The sequence below is a fragment of the Mercenaria mercenaria genome, chromosome 8 (assembly GCF_021730395.1).
Source record: "Mercenaria mercenaria strain notata chromosome 8, MADL_Memer_1, whole genome shotgun sequence".
NCBI lineage: Eukaryota > Metazoa > Mollusca > Bivalvia > Venerida > Veneridae > Mercenaria > Mercenaria mercenaria.
In genome coordinates, this window is record NC_069368.1 from 74,911,535 (window position 1) to 74,928,624 (window position 17,090).

A 17,090-nucleotide genomic window follows, 5' to 3' on the forward strand; every position below is an offset into this window, starting at 1 on the left:
GCATAAATACCTGACTCATCATAACGGCCGACAGAATTCAGAGTTATGCCTCAATTCCAACGTAAGAAGCTTGAAACGCTTAGCTCTGTTCGAATGCACATTTTTGGTACCATCATCCTTGTTATATAATGTTGCTTTTTTACTCGAAACCATCCTTTAAGATAAAAAAAGACAAATATCAAACAGGGAATGCCACGTACCAAAAACGCAGCCTCCACAAAACGAAACCAACAGCACGTAGACGTGCACACCACTCACAAACACACACACTCGCACACAGGACAAAACGAACAAACAAAGGAACACAGTGTGGCACCGCCTTGGAACGGTCAGAAACCTGCTTTTCTTGTATACGTCTATTCAGGTTGAATGTATTTCTAGCTTGAAACAAGTACCGCCAAAAATTTGATTACTAAATTATACCCAACCATACTAGCAGAGGACTACAAAGGAATATTTTTGTCCCTTTTGTAGGATCAAAAGACGAATTTACATACCAGGTCCTTTAACTCTGACTCTTATTCTAACAAATTGTTTGTCTACCTAATATGATCTAAGACTGATATGTCCTTTGATATTTCTGAAAAACATTTGAATTCATTGTGTCAGTTTACTTTTTTAAGCATTAACGAAATAAAAAAACTTTTGTATTTGAACTTCAAAGCAGCTTGATACGATTAAGATCTTATAATTGTGATTAGATATTTTAACAAAATCCTTTCCATTTATCAATTTGAAAACTGACAAAAGGAGTCTATTATTTTTGTAACGTATTTATGCATTTGATGTTTAGGTCATTTTGTTACTTTATAAATACATATGTATCCTTTAATAATACTGCCTTCTATTTTGAAATATTCCCCACTTTGTTGTAGATACTGTGTTTTAACATTTATGTAGAAGGCCATATTGGAAATAAGTTGTATGTATACTATGTACTCTTAATATGTCACCTTCTTAAAATAAAGTTATTATCATTATCATTTCACTTTCATTACAAAAAGTCCAGACACCAATGCAGGTTTCGCATTGAACTTCTGAACGGTTGTATGGCTCTTAAGAAATGTTGATATATAATGTCCAATAATTTTGACAAATTACTTAGGTATTTATCATCTGAAAGGAAAGAAACGTTTTATTCTCCACAGGTATGTTCTTCAAAACCAGTTTTACTGCTCTAATTTATTACGACAAGGCCCATGGAATGCGTCCGGAAAAACTATATGTGCAGATGACCCATTCAAGCCAAGTTCTCCATGTATAGTGTATTCATTCGGGTAAGGACACAACTTGCAAATTAATAACTGTAGATTAAAATTATCTAAGTACTGATTGATGATGAATTTTGTTTCTTGTTTTCTTTTTTTCATTTAACATTTTAGCGTTTCATACTACGTTCTTAAAACAGAAGAACTAAAAAAATAATATTTACTCATGAATTAGGACTGTATATGCGTTTAATTTAATCTTTATAATAATTTGACATTTTCCGAATCAAAACCATTTAAGAAAAGTTTTGCAAAAGTTGTACCATACGTACAGGTCCAGTATATTTAAAGCATGGCTTCGAATAATTTGGCTATGACCGATCTTGGTTAGAAACCTCGCTTTGAATCCTGCATTCTTCAAGATTGGACGCCATCCAGCTAGCTTATAAAGGTTAAAAGTCAACTGGGTTGTCTGTCCATGTCTGCAATTATGCACGGAATGACATATTGTAATATGACCGTAAGTGTATATGATTAAATCATCGTTGATATTCCTATAATAACTTAATTAAGTAATAGCGCTCTCCCGTCTTCTACAAAAAGAATATTCCGCAGATATACCATAATGCAACGCGTGAACTTTGCAGACGTTGGAGCGTTTTCTATACAGTGCACACTTATACGAAATTTTATTATCGAAATTTCAATAAACCTTGACGGGAAATAAAAAATAACATATGGAAAATTACATATTGCCTGCACGCTTTAACAGAATAAATAAAAGAAACAATATGTATTTTTTAAAAAGAAGGCAGGAAATATTCAGACATATTTAAGAATTTCGCTTTTTCGCTTGACCAGGGCCACTCAAAATAGGGTAGGCAAATAGAAAAAAATGTTAAAAAGTACATTGTATGCAAATTAAGCAATATTTTCAAAAACATTAATAATATCTAGCATTAGAAGAACAGTTTTAAATTTTTGAAACAAATATCAATATTTTGGGCTTTGAAACACTTGTTGTCAAAACATATGTTACAAAATGATTTTGATTCATGACCTTTAAAGCATATGTCAGCAAAATAATGACTAGTCGCATTTCATTTTATACAATCGGTTCACACAACACTAGATGCAAACTACATTCTAATCCTAAATGATGTGGTTGAAAAGAGATTGAATTTGAGTTTAATATATGTCACTAGGTGGAGAGGCCCATTAGGACAAACTTTTGATAATAATATGACAGACAAATAGTGATAAAAGCAAAAGTATGACAAATATTCCAAATAGGCGGAAAATGTCAGCTGCAGTCGGGCTCCATCAAACATTTTCTAATGGAAAATACATGACAGTGCATGATTTTGAGAAATATACAAAATGTATAGTGTTGCAAGAAGTTTTATCAGATAACATCTGAATATTACTAACAAAAGTCAAATATCAATTTGTCACGCTATGTGGTCACTTGTAATATATGAGTACCTAATTATGCATATTACAGAGTTGTTGATTGTTTCAAGGTATAGCTGAATAGGTGGCCAAAACAACTATTTTTGACAGTGTATGAAATAATTCAGATTTTTAGTTATGCAGGATGTTCATTACAATTCGAAAATTCAAATAATGCAATCATATGATTTTCGATTTTCTTGCAGTTAACGAACAACACATGCGTTAAATTTATAAACACTTACGTACCATACACATTTCAAAAATAAAATATAGTTGAAATATGACCATAATTATTAGGACTAATTCAGATTCTTATTTTTCTGTTTTGTAAAACAAATCATGAATAATGCATTCGATTTGACATAGATAAATTTGCCCGAGTGATACTTATATCTGATTTCTAGAACATTTTTGAAACTGCAAATAAATAGAATCATAGAATAAGAGCAGCCATTCAATTAATGATTACAATTTGATATATTATCATTGAATTGATATATTCTAAAACTGAATTATCCGCATTTGTTTTAAAAATTGCAAAATGTTTCGCTTTGCATTGGAAGAGTTGTTCAGTAAATATAAAGGGTTTATCGATTAAGTGTATAGACATTAAAAGGCAATGTTATGTTCAGCATTTTGACCAAAAATAATACAGTTGGTAAGAGAATCTGATTTACTTATGCTATTGTATAGTAGAACACTAACTGTTTGTCTACAAATCGAGACTTTGGCTATTTTTAGAAAGCAGACCTTGTCCATGACGTCCATGACGTCAAGGATCCTTACACATGAGAAAGTGCTGTAACTGAATTGGTGGTCCTTAATTAATTAGATTCACTAAATTATGTCACAGAGTGAAAATATTCAATGAAATGGAATTCTTCTAACGTTTGATGTTACTGTTGAAGATAAATATCTTTTGACGGCTACACTGTAGATGAATCACACATTAACTTTGACGACCATGGTCTGTTGTTTTTCTTACAAAGTTGCTACCTATAAAAAAGGGTTTTCATGCACGTCAGTTGCACAAACTTAAAACACACTTTTATTCATTTCTCAGGTCTAAATTGGATTTTGCCTTTGAAGAAGCCAGCTGGAAGTCATTCGGATGCGAAATACACACATTTGACCCAAGGTTTGTATTTTGGAATCATAACTTTCTTATATATATTAAAAAAGAGGAAACAATGTTAGAGCGTTGTTAATTGAACCGGAACAACGGAAATATGTTTGTCGCCGTTCAACACCACTTGTGCTTCGTAAAACAACCGCTTGAATTATTTAAGCTCAGGCAGATGTAGTATTTTCATACTAGGACAGCTGCCTCTCGTGTCATTAACATGTTCAGCCTCTTTAATATATTTGAAACTACTAATTTAATAGTTTTGATAAAATGTCCACTACTTTATTACATAGTCGTGCGCGTTTCAGGTTTTGTGCAGAATAAATGATTTTATAGACCTCCTTTGCCTGAAAAAAAAGCAACACGTTTTGCTGTTCTGAACTAAAAAATATAATAATATAGCATTGCAACTAAATATTTTCTTTTGAGATAGGACCGCCTTACTGCCAAATCAGTTTAAGAAGCATTTTGGCCTTTAACATATTTTTTATTTCTGAAACGAAATTGACTGTCAAAAACCTACCTGCTAATCAGAACATTGCAAACTGCTAAATTCATGTATAATATGTGCATCACTGAACAATTTCAAATTTACGGTCTTAATAGGATGAACTAAATTGTAACTCTATGAACAGCGATACGTGTCTATATTCTACACAGTTTAAACACCAAGTTCTTGTCAATGACAAAAATAAAGACTGTCATAATTACGATTTTATTTGAAATGTTACTTATTATATATATTAACTTAATTTGTTAGGAAATAAATTCTTGGGAAATTCTCTTCATGTGGTATCCTATAAATATATTTCAGAGACTGCTGGAAGATAGATTCTCGTGCCATATTATTGATTTTTGCTAGCAACACATCACTTTATGACAAAGCATTGTATCTATGAACAATTATGTTGTAGACATTATCATAATGTATCAATCGAACCATCTATCAATTAAGTCAAAGTGAAAACAAGTCTACCTTAACTGAATATACTGATGGAAACAATAGGTTAAAAGTCAGTAATTCAAATCCTTCTTTGTTTCATATAAAAAACGATAACTTCAGGTCGTCTTTACGTATCTTTAGAGAATCACTTTTTCCTACACCTATTTTTCATGAAAGTTCTATCACAAATTAACGAAAAAATGAAAAGAAAATAGGGGGTTATGTAGTTCCTAGTGAGATACCAGTCAGTTGTGGTCTGCTACCCTAAAAAAGGCGCAAACACCTACTTCCGGTTTCGATCTGCAGAACTTGCCATGTGGTGTGTATGAACATGAAAACCGTCTCATTTCATGCAGAATATATTCTAGTAGTGAAAAACGGTGATTAAAGAACTTGTTCTACACGAATTTGCGCAAAAAATGGGAAAATTAGGATCTATTTATTATGGACTTCTTTCGACTACACCACGGAAGCACATTTTCGACCGAATTACTGACCTTATTCCAATAACATTGAGCTTGTCTCGAGTGACCCCAGATACAAGTCAAATCTTTATCTTGATGTAATATGTAAACACTAAGCTTTCTAGCAATAGTAGCACCCAAACTAAAAATGTTTAGTCGTGCTCTTGACACCTACTTGACACCCATTGCCTCACATATAATACTGAGATTGTCACCTAGTCAACATAAACTTCTAAGTAGCAGTGACCGTAAAAACATTCTGATGTTATCTTGATAAAAAACTATTTACATTTAACGTTTCGTGGAAATTCCAGAAAAAATATGTCTTTCAAACATTTTCATTTCTAGCAACAAGGTCCTTGTCCAGACAGTGACTAAGAACATTAGAACGTAATGGCCTAAAAAGAAATACCATAATTGCTCTATAAAGCTTACAATGTACCAAAGTCCTGCTTAATTAGAATATTAAGCAGATATTATTTATAAATGTTTAGTAACAGTGACCCCAAAATACAACCTTAAGCTAACTTTACATATCAGTGTGTTATACCCTACGTTTGGTGAAATAATGGCAATCGGAATCCACTTTTTTCTGAGGCTGTTTGTATGTCCTTAATTGTACTTAAATGCATTATAGATGTATTCTCAAAACTTGCAAGAAAAGGAGAATAAACATTCTTCTCTGGTCAGCTATGGCCCATTCCAGTTTAATGTAAGTAGGTCAAATTTAAGTGGTCCACTATGAAATATTAACAACATATTAGATACTTTTTAACAAATTTGAATCAATTCTGCAAGTCAGTCTTTCATTTTGAACACAATCATTAAGATTGCCTTTGTCGAAGATAGCTCCTGTATAATTATAACTAACAGTATATCTGAAGGATCACATGTTCACTTTCAGTTTATCAATAGAGCACGCAAGAATACCTGTTTTCGTAAACTATCATCTTATCGGACTCTCTGGGAGGGATTTTGTTCAAACAGAACCAGAGGTTTGGAGACACCACGATTTGCCTCTCCGAAAAACATGGAAGATGCAAAGGCTTTCTTCAATACAGAAGTCGCTTTCTCATGCCGACGTAAGTGATACCATGATATTATACAATAATTTAGTTATTTTTATTTTTTTTGATTTATCGTCACACCGACACATGATAGGTCATATGGCGACTTTCCAGCTTTAATGGTGGAGGAAGACCCCAGGTGCCCCTCCGTGCATTACTTCATCACGAATTATACAATAAAGAAATTCACTTAATTTCAATAATACTTCAAACAATAAACATCAGGTGAATTTTTGAAGTATTCCGCTTCTTGTTGCTTTGATTTAATGTTAGAAGAAACTTGAATTGACATCTATTCATCATTACAAGGTAGGCGATGGTTACAAGCCCATTGCTAAAGGAATGAATGTCATGTGTCATTTATCACTTTCGTTTCTTTTCATAGTCATTGTTCACCAGTCAATCATTTTTAATTTCAAATCTCTAAACTGACAGTATAAATAAAAAGTGAAAATGTAGTCCAACATCGGGAGCAGCACAAAAGTTGACACACTTGTAAAAAAATCGGTTAGCCAATCAAATTGAAGGAAACGGTCCTAAAAAGAAACACATTTTGGTAATTTTAAAATTGTTTCAGATTAAAAATTATGGAAATGGATTATCTCACTTGAATATGAATGTGATTAATAAATTGCCACATTTATCTCACCATAAACATAATAATAATTATGAGCATGATTGTTAAGAGACATCTATATTTAAGAAGTTCGTACCATAGAAGGTGAGAAAAGAAGCATTTAGAAATTTTGTTTCATTTCAGAAATTAATAGACATTATGAAGATAGATATAGAAGGATGGGAATGGGACGTCTTGTCAGATATCCTCCAAACGGGAGCTTTCAACAATGTTAAGCAACTTTGCTTGGAAGTACACTTTGGTTTTAGTTTTAAGCATGTAGTAAAAGAAGGAAAGAAGTTGAAACTGAAGTTTACTAAAAATACATGGGGTAATGTTTCAATGAAAGACCAAATAAAGCTTCTTTTGCGATTATTTAATGCTGGATTCAGAATTACAGCAAAGCAATCATTTGGTTGGGGGTCAGTTTACGTAAAAAATAAAAGAATCGCTACACTCGTTGAGTTAACGTTGGTCAATATTAATTTATTGAATAAAAAGTATATTTTCTGATAAGCTTTTTTTTCATCCGCAAAAATGATGTATAGTGTATTTGCTTGTGTCTGTATAACATCAAAGTAATTAAATCTAGTGAACACAAGATGAGAAATGATTTTCATATTTGTATGTACTTTGAAGCATGATAAGGACTACATGTAAGGTCTTCTGAACCGTTAACTATTTAAGACTCGGAGCGGGTGTTAAGCCGCTGATCATTTCAAGCAGTTGACGACTTGTGCTCTTGTATATGCGTGTTTTATCATCTTCGTTTTCTTTTACTTTAATTTGTTAATCATATACGTATCTTGGAAAAAAATACACTGCTGTTTAAGCAGGCTGCACTCTTAGGAATCATTTTGTCCGATTGGTTCTTGATCATTACTTATTTGGTAACTAAGATGTTAGTGCTACATGTTAATCAGTAGTGTTTTAGGTTTCGTCCTAGAAAAAAGAATTTATCACATTTCCATACGAAACTAAGAAAACAGATCTATGTAGCGAGATACGATAAGCGGATTCAACAACCCAAATTTGGGGTTTGGGAGCAGTATTGTACAATATGTAACCTTAGTTTTTAAAGGAAGGATAATTTAGCATAGCTCTATCATTGGTTATGAAGTTATATAACGGTAAGCCCTAGATGCCGAAATAAGAAATAAAACAGAGCGGAAAAGGACTGCATAACTGGTCTACAATTTCGGATAAAACAGCAACTTTTAAAATGTCAATAATTTGACAGAACTGTTAATATCTTCGTAGCATTCCCTTTGTATATTCATCCTTGTTCTACTTTCCCCTTTAACGCCCTCCCCCACCACCCCTTCCTCCCTCTCCATATATATTTTGTATAAATTTGAAATGTACTTACTGGATTATTGAAGCAACATGCCCATAATATTTTTCCGTTACAGCTTCTCTTTTTTGTGGGCCTACTTTGCAAATGCGTGGTTCTGAGGCTGTGTTTGTGGTTTTCTGTGCTTTCTACCCATACCTACTATCTTTTGATGCATTTGCAATAATGTCCCGGAACGTACTTTTTAGCAATTGCTTTATTTCTATTTCTTTACAAATGACATTCACTGTAATGAATATTATTAGTAGCCAGTCATACGAAACAGTACGGTAACACATGTGATTGACTGAAGGATTGTTTGTTTAACACATATTGCTGTGTTTCGATGATATACTCCTAAACCTTAAAATACATTCATTTAATGCAGCCAGTTACTTAATTTTGGATTGTACTTTTTTAAGCAAGATTTAGCATAAAATAACTCGACGTCAACTTTGCAGTTTATTCTTGTAATTCAAGCAGAAATAAGTAAATCGATTATCGAACAATATATTGTTTCAATATGTTTAGGCATAAAATAGGTTTTTCTTTGGGTACACTGTAAACAATTTTTATAATCGCTCCCCACTCATCATAAATGTACTTTGAAAATAAAATTGTCACGTCTAAATCTTTACAAAATTAATCGACGGCTGTAACTTAGCCTGGAGGCATATTTTTTAAAATTTTGGAATATACGGCCACACAACAATGCCGATTTTACGCCAACTGTCAGCGTCATTTCCATTTTCATAAAATATACCATTATAACCAGTAAATATCCGCTAGAAAAAAATAACATCACCCATTATAAAACTAAAGGTTATTCATTGAACAAAGGTACGCGTAGCGGCCATGGTCCAGTTGTTCGAAACTTTAACGGGCTGTTAAACTTATCACCGATTATATTTTATTTTAAAATATTAGTCTTTGTGGGAAACACTAGTATGATGTTTTGATTTTACTGCAAAGAGTTTCAGTGAACATATTCCTTAACTCATACATCTGTTTTTCTAAGTGTTCTAAAATGATGCTATATAACCCTAAAAGTTAATCGACTGTTAGCTTAATCGCCTGTCAAATTAAAAAAAAAAACACAAACAAACTGGGTCCATGTCGACGTTTCGGCGGCTTAGATGTAAAAACATCAATGACTGCAATGTTTATTCCGAGAAAACATTAACATGAACTTAAACTTCATCTAATAGATGCACTTTGAACTACTGAAGACAGGAAGAGTTTTTGTTTACCTGTTGTTTAGAACAATAGATCATTCATCCGTATGCATTTATTTTAAAAACTTGACAAGGAATAATACGCATACAAATATATTGTTTTTCATTAAAATTATTTTTACATTAACACTGAGGATGATATTTTGTTGAAAATGAATATATTTATTTTTCAAGTAATATACTGATTAATATTATGAAAGCATAATTAAATAGGTAACGAAACATTTTGTAAACAAAATTTGACGTTATGAAGACGTCGCTGACATGAACTGCACATGAGCCGCAGAGCATACATCTTGCATATACAAATGATGACAACACAATTGCATGAAAACATTTTCAGATTTGTAACCTATGTAGCAGAAAGACAATGTTTCAAAACGATACAGACTGAAGATGATCTTATTTGGATAGTTTTGAAGTTATCACATCAGTGTAAGTATCTGAACAAAACTCGTAAACAGGAATCATACAAAGACAAAATACCTATCAACGTATTTCTAATTTGATGGTTAACACTCGCACGAATACGCACACTCACGCACATTAAATGTGATAGATTTTTATACCATGCTTCTTTCTTGACAAAAATCACAAGAGATGCAATCGTATGTTTTTCTTTCACAGAAAATCAGGGAGGTTTTTACCTTCAAAACCTTCAACACTTGATGAAAGACTAAATTATAATCAAAGACTAATTGTTCAATATCATATGTATAATTTACACATACATTTTTTTTATTACTTTATTTATAAATTAATTAACCAACTGTAATTTGATCATATAATCAATAATATAACTGTTGAAAAGAATCATTCAGTATTATAAAAAACAGAAAGAAGACTAAGTAACACGTTACGAGACACTTATAGAAACTGTAGTAGTATACATGATTATGCATGAATGTAATAGTGTGGAATGACCTTAGTCCGAAAGCTTATTTCCAATTTTGTCCTTGGTAGTATAATTATTAAGAATATACTACACAAACAATATAAGTTAGTAAAAACAATAAAAAGCCAACAATATAATGCGTACTGGTTCGTGTCGTAAATTCGGCCAGGTCGTATATATTCGGCCACCCAATTCAAAGCTTTTTTTGGAGCCAGATGCTTGAGAACGCATCCGTGTCACCACAAGCGCTAGCGTTAGCAACAGTGTCGGCAAAAAAACAAAACAAGTTGAGATGAGTAGAAAAAAGTTGTTCTTACCTAAAGTTGTGTACTTGAAACAGCAAATATTTTGTCTCTCGGGTCACTTGACAGTATCGCACGAACTCGATTATGCTGAGGCCCGGCAAGGGTTAATTCAAATTTGTAATCACGAAAAGAACATGCGCTAACTAGCATTAAAAGCGTAAAAAGCAAGTAAATGAATATATTGTCCCTCAACGTAATTGAATTTCTATGAAATGCGCGGTTAAGTTTACGTTGTTTTTTCATGTTGACTTCATTTCCTTTTTAATTATCCGTTTTGGGGCCGTAATAGTGTACCCTATGACACGGAACGCGCATATATAAAATGGTGTCATAACAGCATGTGAGCGCGAGAATCTCTCTGTTAACACACGTTTACTCTCCTATTAAAAAACACCCCGAAAAGTGACAAGAACAACAGTTATATGCTAGAATGTGAATAAACAGTGACGTAAAAATTAAACTACGTCATGCCGGTGTGAGAAGAATGACAGGCGCTTTTTAAATCTCTGTTGGCTAATATTTCCCGCGAGGTATGTATTGAAAATTAATTGCAGTTTGATGAAAAAGGAACAATTTTGGCTGTAGCATCGATTTATTTCCAACACAAATTTGAAAATATAACCAATTTTATGTTTAAAAAGTGGCCGAATATTTACAACCTCTTGAAGTTAAAATGTGGAGGCTAAATCTGTCCGTTTTTTTAAACGCGGTTAATTGTTTACTATACTGTATACGGCCGTTAATGATAACAATCAATGTTGCTTGTATTGAAGCACATATGGTAGAAATTTTGTACAAATCCGTTGTATTAAGAAAAAAATATTTATGAAAAACCACAAAAATGGCCGAATTTACGACTCGAACCAGTAAGAGTTTGAATTTGGAAGTTACCAAATGAAAAAAAAAAGTTCCCATTTGCAAACAAATCAACATTTCAATTATTTCTAGTCAACTTGTGCAGTAAAATTTACCATTTGTATTATGTTTACAGACAACCCTCGTATGCAGTTATCATACCAAGATAAATTACCAATCAATGTATTTCTAATTTGATAGTTAAAACTCGCGCATTAAATGTAATAGATTTTTATACCGTGCTTCTTTCTTGACAAAAATCACAAGAGATGCAATCGTATGTTTTTCTTTCACAGAAAATTTGGAAGGTTTTTACTTTCAAAAATTTCAACACTTGATCAAAGACTAAATTATAGACAAAGACTAAGTGTTTAATATCATATGTATATGTTACACATACATACCGTTTTAAAATAGTGTATTTATAAATCAAAGGGTAAGGAAAGCCTGAAAATAAGTTAATTTTATGTGAAAGCCATCATCAAATCTTTCATAACGGTGAAAGAAGTTTTAAAATCGGACAACTATTGAAAAAGATCTGGCAGTTTGAAATTCAAGAAAATGGCTGATAATGGAGGCAGCCATTTTAGTGTGTTTATGACGTCATTTACACACTGCTGAATACTTTATTTAGCAAATAACCTTTTAAAAGACTAATTTTTATATGTTTCTTGAGTTTAAGGTGTAAAACATGATAATTTCATTATAGCTTGAAAAAAAAGAGAAATTCTTTTACAGTAATAAGCAAATGCAGTTCAAATGTGTATCTAAAAATTTAATAAATCCGCCATTTTATTTTTGTTGTCATGGAAACAAAATGGCCGCCAATTTGACCAAATATTTAAATGCTCATAACGTTCTCATTTTTTCTCCAATTCTGAAAATTCTTTCACTTCTTTAAATCTTCTTCTTCTTGTCGTTCGCGATTCACTTCTTTAAATAATTTAACAAATCCCAGCTGACAAAATAAACATTAGAACAACGTTGCCTTTCTTTTTAATAAGCCAACTGTAATTTGATCATATAATAAATAATGTAACTGTCGAATACAATCATTCAAAAATTATAAAAAACAAAACGGACAGAAGACTAAGTAACACGTTACGAGACACTTATAGAAACTGTAGTAGTATACATAATTATGCATGAATGTAATAGTGTGGAATGACCTTAGTCCGAAAGTTTATTTCCAATGTTGTCCTTGGTAGTATAATTATTAAGAATATACAACACAAACAATATAAGATAGTAAAAACAATAAAATGTCATCAATATAATGCACAAGAGTTTGAATTTGGAAGATACCAAATGAAAAAATATTAATATGTTTCCCATTTGCAATTAAATCAACATTTCAGTTATTTCTAGTCAACTTGTGCAGTGAAAGCATGCCATTTGTATCATGTTTACAGACATGTGGACATGTGCTATGACATAAAAAATACATTTTTCGCATTTTAATAGTTTACTGTTAATGTATGATATCGTAAAAATCAGCATTCATTCTTTATTTAACGTGCTACTAAACATAGTCTCTCGTTACTGATATTGTCTTTCCTGTTACTAATAGGCATTTCTAGTCTATCCCGATGACGAGTTGTAGTCCGGATTAAGGAAGTATTTACCTGTGTAAGGGGACATCTGAAATATTCAAGTGATATAACATGGTGTAGGAGTAGCATTAATGCCGCGACTGTATTCATTAACTTCATATCAATTTGGTGGTTAATATCTTATTCTGGATATGGCATCACTAAGTTTTTGAAACGTTTTAGAGTGAGGTTTTACAAGTATATGAATACCCCGAGCATTTGAGTAATGTTAGATAACAACAGGAAGTCGACTTATGTAACCATGTTTTCAACAAAGATAAAGGTAAAAAAGATAAAACATAAATGTAAAATGATAGAAAAAAGTAGTTCGACTATAAAATTTTAGGCGTATTGAAAAGGCTGCATTATACGAAAGAGCATTAGTGCCAGCTATGCGTTATTTAATATAGTATATACCTCTTAATTTCGAGATACTTACCTTTCTAACCCTATATTTTAAACAGTTTAATATACCTAAATCGAAATTTAGTCTTACTGCTTCGAAATTTCGAATTAAATAACATGAAAATTGGATTTTCTCATATCTAATAGTCAGAATTTCGACTTAGTATCTCGACATGCCGTGATTAAAACTGGATTGCTATAACAAGCTCTGCCCAAGAAAAATGTTTCTTATTATGTAGCCATATGGTGACCATACATGGTCATAGTTTTTATTCGAAAGCCATACGGCTGATCGACCGGCAGTCTGTATTTTCGTTTTTAGGAGTCACATGACACGCAGATTGACCGACATTCACAAACGTCGTTGCCGCGCCATGCCAAACGTCGCCCCGCAGAACATTGTGGTGGCGCCCAGTCAAATGCCACCTCTCCGAACATCTCTTCCCGCCAAATATGCCCCGCTGAATGTTTCCCCACTAAAAGTGTCCCCGCCTAACCTCACCCCGCCAAACGTCTTTATAGTCCCTGCCGAATATCTCACTGCCGAGCGTCGCCCTACTAAATGTCGCTCGCCTGACTTTAGGGCCTGTGTTTTCCGTAGCACTAGCCGTATCACAGATCTCTGTACGAGTGTTAAAGCTACTGCTCGGACAAGACTTGCCATGTTCTTTGTCAAACCCACTCACTCAAGTGTGGCATTTCGGAGAGGGATCAAGTGCTCGCGCGACGATACATCTCACTGAGGTAAGCATAGGGTGTGTTGTCAATATTAGACGAATTTATAATATGGATAAAGATAAGACTTCGGACGGATCAACGCGCGCACGACGCACGCATATTGCCCTCTATCTATATTCAAGAAAAATAAAGTGTAATTTAAATTCATGGGGTGGGAAAGTTCGGGGAGGGGCAATGGTGGTGAGATTGAACAATATTTTCTGGTAACACTTCATAAAGAAATTAAAATTAAAATCTTACAATCTTTTATCCCAATTTAATTGATACTGTCATGTCATTCCGGAAGGCAATTACGGCTTTTTATTGAATGACATTTGGCCGGTTGACGTTCGGCGGGGCGCCATATCGACGTTTGTCGGGTGACATTCAACTGGGAGACGTCTGGCAGGGCATCATAACGACGTTTTGCAGGGCGACATTTTGTCGGCGCGTTCGGGGGTGCCGTAACGGCTTTCGACAGGGCGACATTATACGAGGTGACGTTAGGCAAGACGCCATAATGACGTTTGTCGTTGTGTCGCTGAGACAGATCGAAGTAACGAAATGGAACATATCAGCCACCATATTTCATTTCTAGTTATTTTTATATCTTGATAGTTAGTAAGTCAAAATTTAAGTCAACATTTCGAGGAGGTAAATTTCGGAAGTGGAAATTTCGAGTAAGTAGTTTTGACTAACACAGAAATTCCGAGATAGTTAGTCAAAATTGCAGTAAGTCTAATTTGGAATGAATGAATGTGTTGGGTTTTACGGCGAATCGACACAAAAAGGTCATATATCGCCGAGAAATAGTTAAATGGATTACGTTAATTGTAAAGCCTATATAAAACTATTAAAGTAAAAATGTATATACATATATAGTGTAAAAACATTTGCAAACATAAAAATGTGTAAAAGTTGTGAATAAAAATCAAATAAGGTTCAGATTTTTTGATATAAGCCTATTTGTTTCAAAAATTGTAAAATTTTGTCGGCAGGAATTTGCTCAAACAACTCTTTTAACGATTCAACATTATAGTATGAATTGCACTGTGGATCGAAGTCTACACAGTCGATTAAAACATGTTAAACAATAAGCGATGTTTGACATGGTACACATTCAGGTTGATTTTCATTGTTCAAAAGATACGAATGAGTCAACCGAGTATGACATATTCGACAACGAGAAAGAACAAGTTCCTCCCTGCGAACAGATCTGTTTCCTTGGTGCCATTCACCTAAAGTAGGTTTAATTTCACGAAGTTTATTGAACGAAGCATTGTTCCATGAAGACTGCCATTTAGTTAAAATGTATTTGTTGATATTTGGCCTAAATCAGTATATGGTAATTTCAATTTAGATTGTTGTAATGAAAGTGATTTGTTTGCTGCAGTATCAGCATCCTCATTTCCATGAATACCAACATGGCTAGGAATCCAACAGAATATGATGGACTTCTTAAATGATAGTTCATGAACCCTGAGAAGAATATTTTGAATGAAAGGATTTTCCGTATTTCGGTTGTGAATTGATTGTAATACTGAAAATAAATCGGAGAAGATGATAAACTTTTCTTCATTATATTCTGAAATAAAATTAAGGGCCAAATCAATAGCTTTTGCCTCAGCTGAAAAAATTGTAGCGTTATTTGGCAAACGTAATTTGGATTGATGTAGGTGGCTAACGGCGGCATCATCTTTTGAACCATCTGTATAAACTGGAAAATGATCTTTGTAAGTCGACTTGATTTCGTTATATTTGGATTTGAATATTTCAGGGTTTGTTTCAGACATTTTCTAGGCGGTTTCATATCAAAAAGAACTGTTGGAGAATTAAAAGTCCATGGTGGTGAATTAAGAACTAAATTTTCTTTTATATCATCGAATTCAAAATCAGTCTCCTTCATAGAATTGTTGATGCGAAATCCTAAAGGTTTAATTTGTTTTGGTTTTCTGTCATACGAATCTTGGTACTTGGGTTTAAATATGATTTTATGAGCAGGATTGAATTTGTTGGCAGCCACCCTCAGAGCATTTTGCAATGACAGTTTTTCACATCTCGTGTAAAGGGAGGGTGCGTTTGCTTCAACATACAAACTTTCAACATGCGATGTTCTAAATGCGCCAAGAGCAATACGAAGACCTTGATTATGGATAGTATCCAACATTTGTAAATACGATTTCCTGGCTGAACCATAAACAACACAACCGTAATCTAGCTTGGATCTAATCAAAGCTCTATAAAGTCTTAACAAAACCTTGCGATCTGCTCACCAATCAGTATTTGAAATTACCTTTAAAAGATTCAATGATTTCAAACAGTTGGCTTTCAGGTATTTTATATGTGGTATAAAAGAAAGCTTATTATCAAAAATAACACCAAGAAATTTTGCTTCGTCAACAACAGGTATTTTTTTACTATTTAGAAAAAGCTCAGGGTCACAATGATGTTTCCGTAATTGACAAAAGTGAACACACTGAGTTTTTGATTGGGAAAATCTAAAACCATTTTCCATGGCCCAAGTTTGAACTTTATTCAAACACTGCTGTAATTGGCGTTCAATCGTACGCATATTTTTGGAACGATAACATATTAAAAAATCATCAACATATAATGAACAATCTGTGCCTGGTAACAAACATTTCACTATATTGTTAATTTTGATGCTAAAAAGTGTAACAGATAAAATAGAACCTTGTGGAACTCCCTGTTCTTGCTCAAAAGAGTCAGACAGGGCTGAACCAACACGTACTTTAAAATTGCGATCAGATAAAAATTGTGATATAAATGTTGGCAGACGACCTTTTAAACCTAAGTCGTTAAGATCATTCATAATACCATACTTCCATGTAGGGTCATAAGCTTTTTCCAAAT

The 17,090-nt window shown here is 33.2% G+C and overlaps 1 protein-coding gene across 2 annotated transcripts in view; it reads left to right on the plus strand.

The window, feature by feature from the left end:
* LOC123566052 (probable methyltransferase-like protein 24) overlaps nucleotides 1–7,727 on the plus strand; it is a 70,020-nt gene extending 62,293 nt beyond the window's left edge. For both annotated transcript variants that reach the window (XM_045359883.2, XM_045359882.2), the window contains exons 3-6: nucleotides 1,149–1,277; nucleotides 3,727–3,801; nucleotides 6,101–6,278; nucleotides 7,024–7,727. In XM_045359883.2, the coding sequence (XP_045215818.1) occupies nucleotides 1,149–1,277; nucleotides 3,727–3,801; nucleotides 6,101–6,278; nucleotides 7,024–7,392 (751 nt within the window). In that variant the 3' untranslated portion in view covers nucleotides 7,393–7,727. The remainder of the gene's footprint in view (nucleotides 1–1,148; nucleotides 1,278–3,726; nucleotides 3,802–6,100; nucleotides 6,279–7,023) is intronic.
* The last annotated feature ends 9,363 nt before the right edge of the window (nucleotides 7,728–17,090 follow it).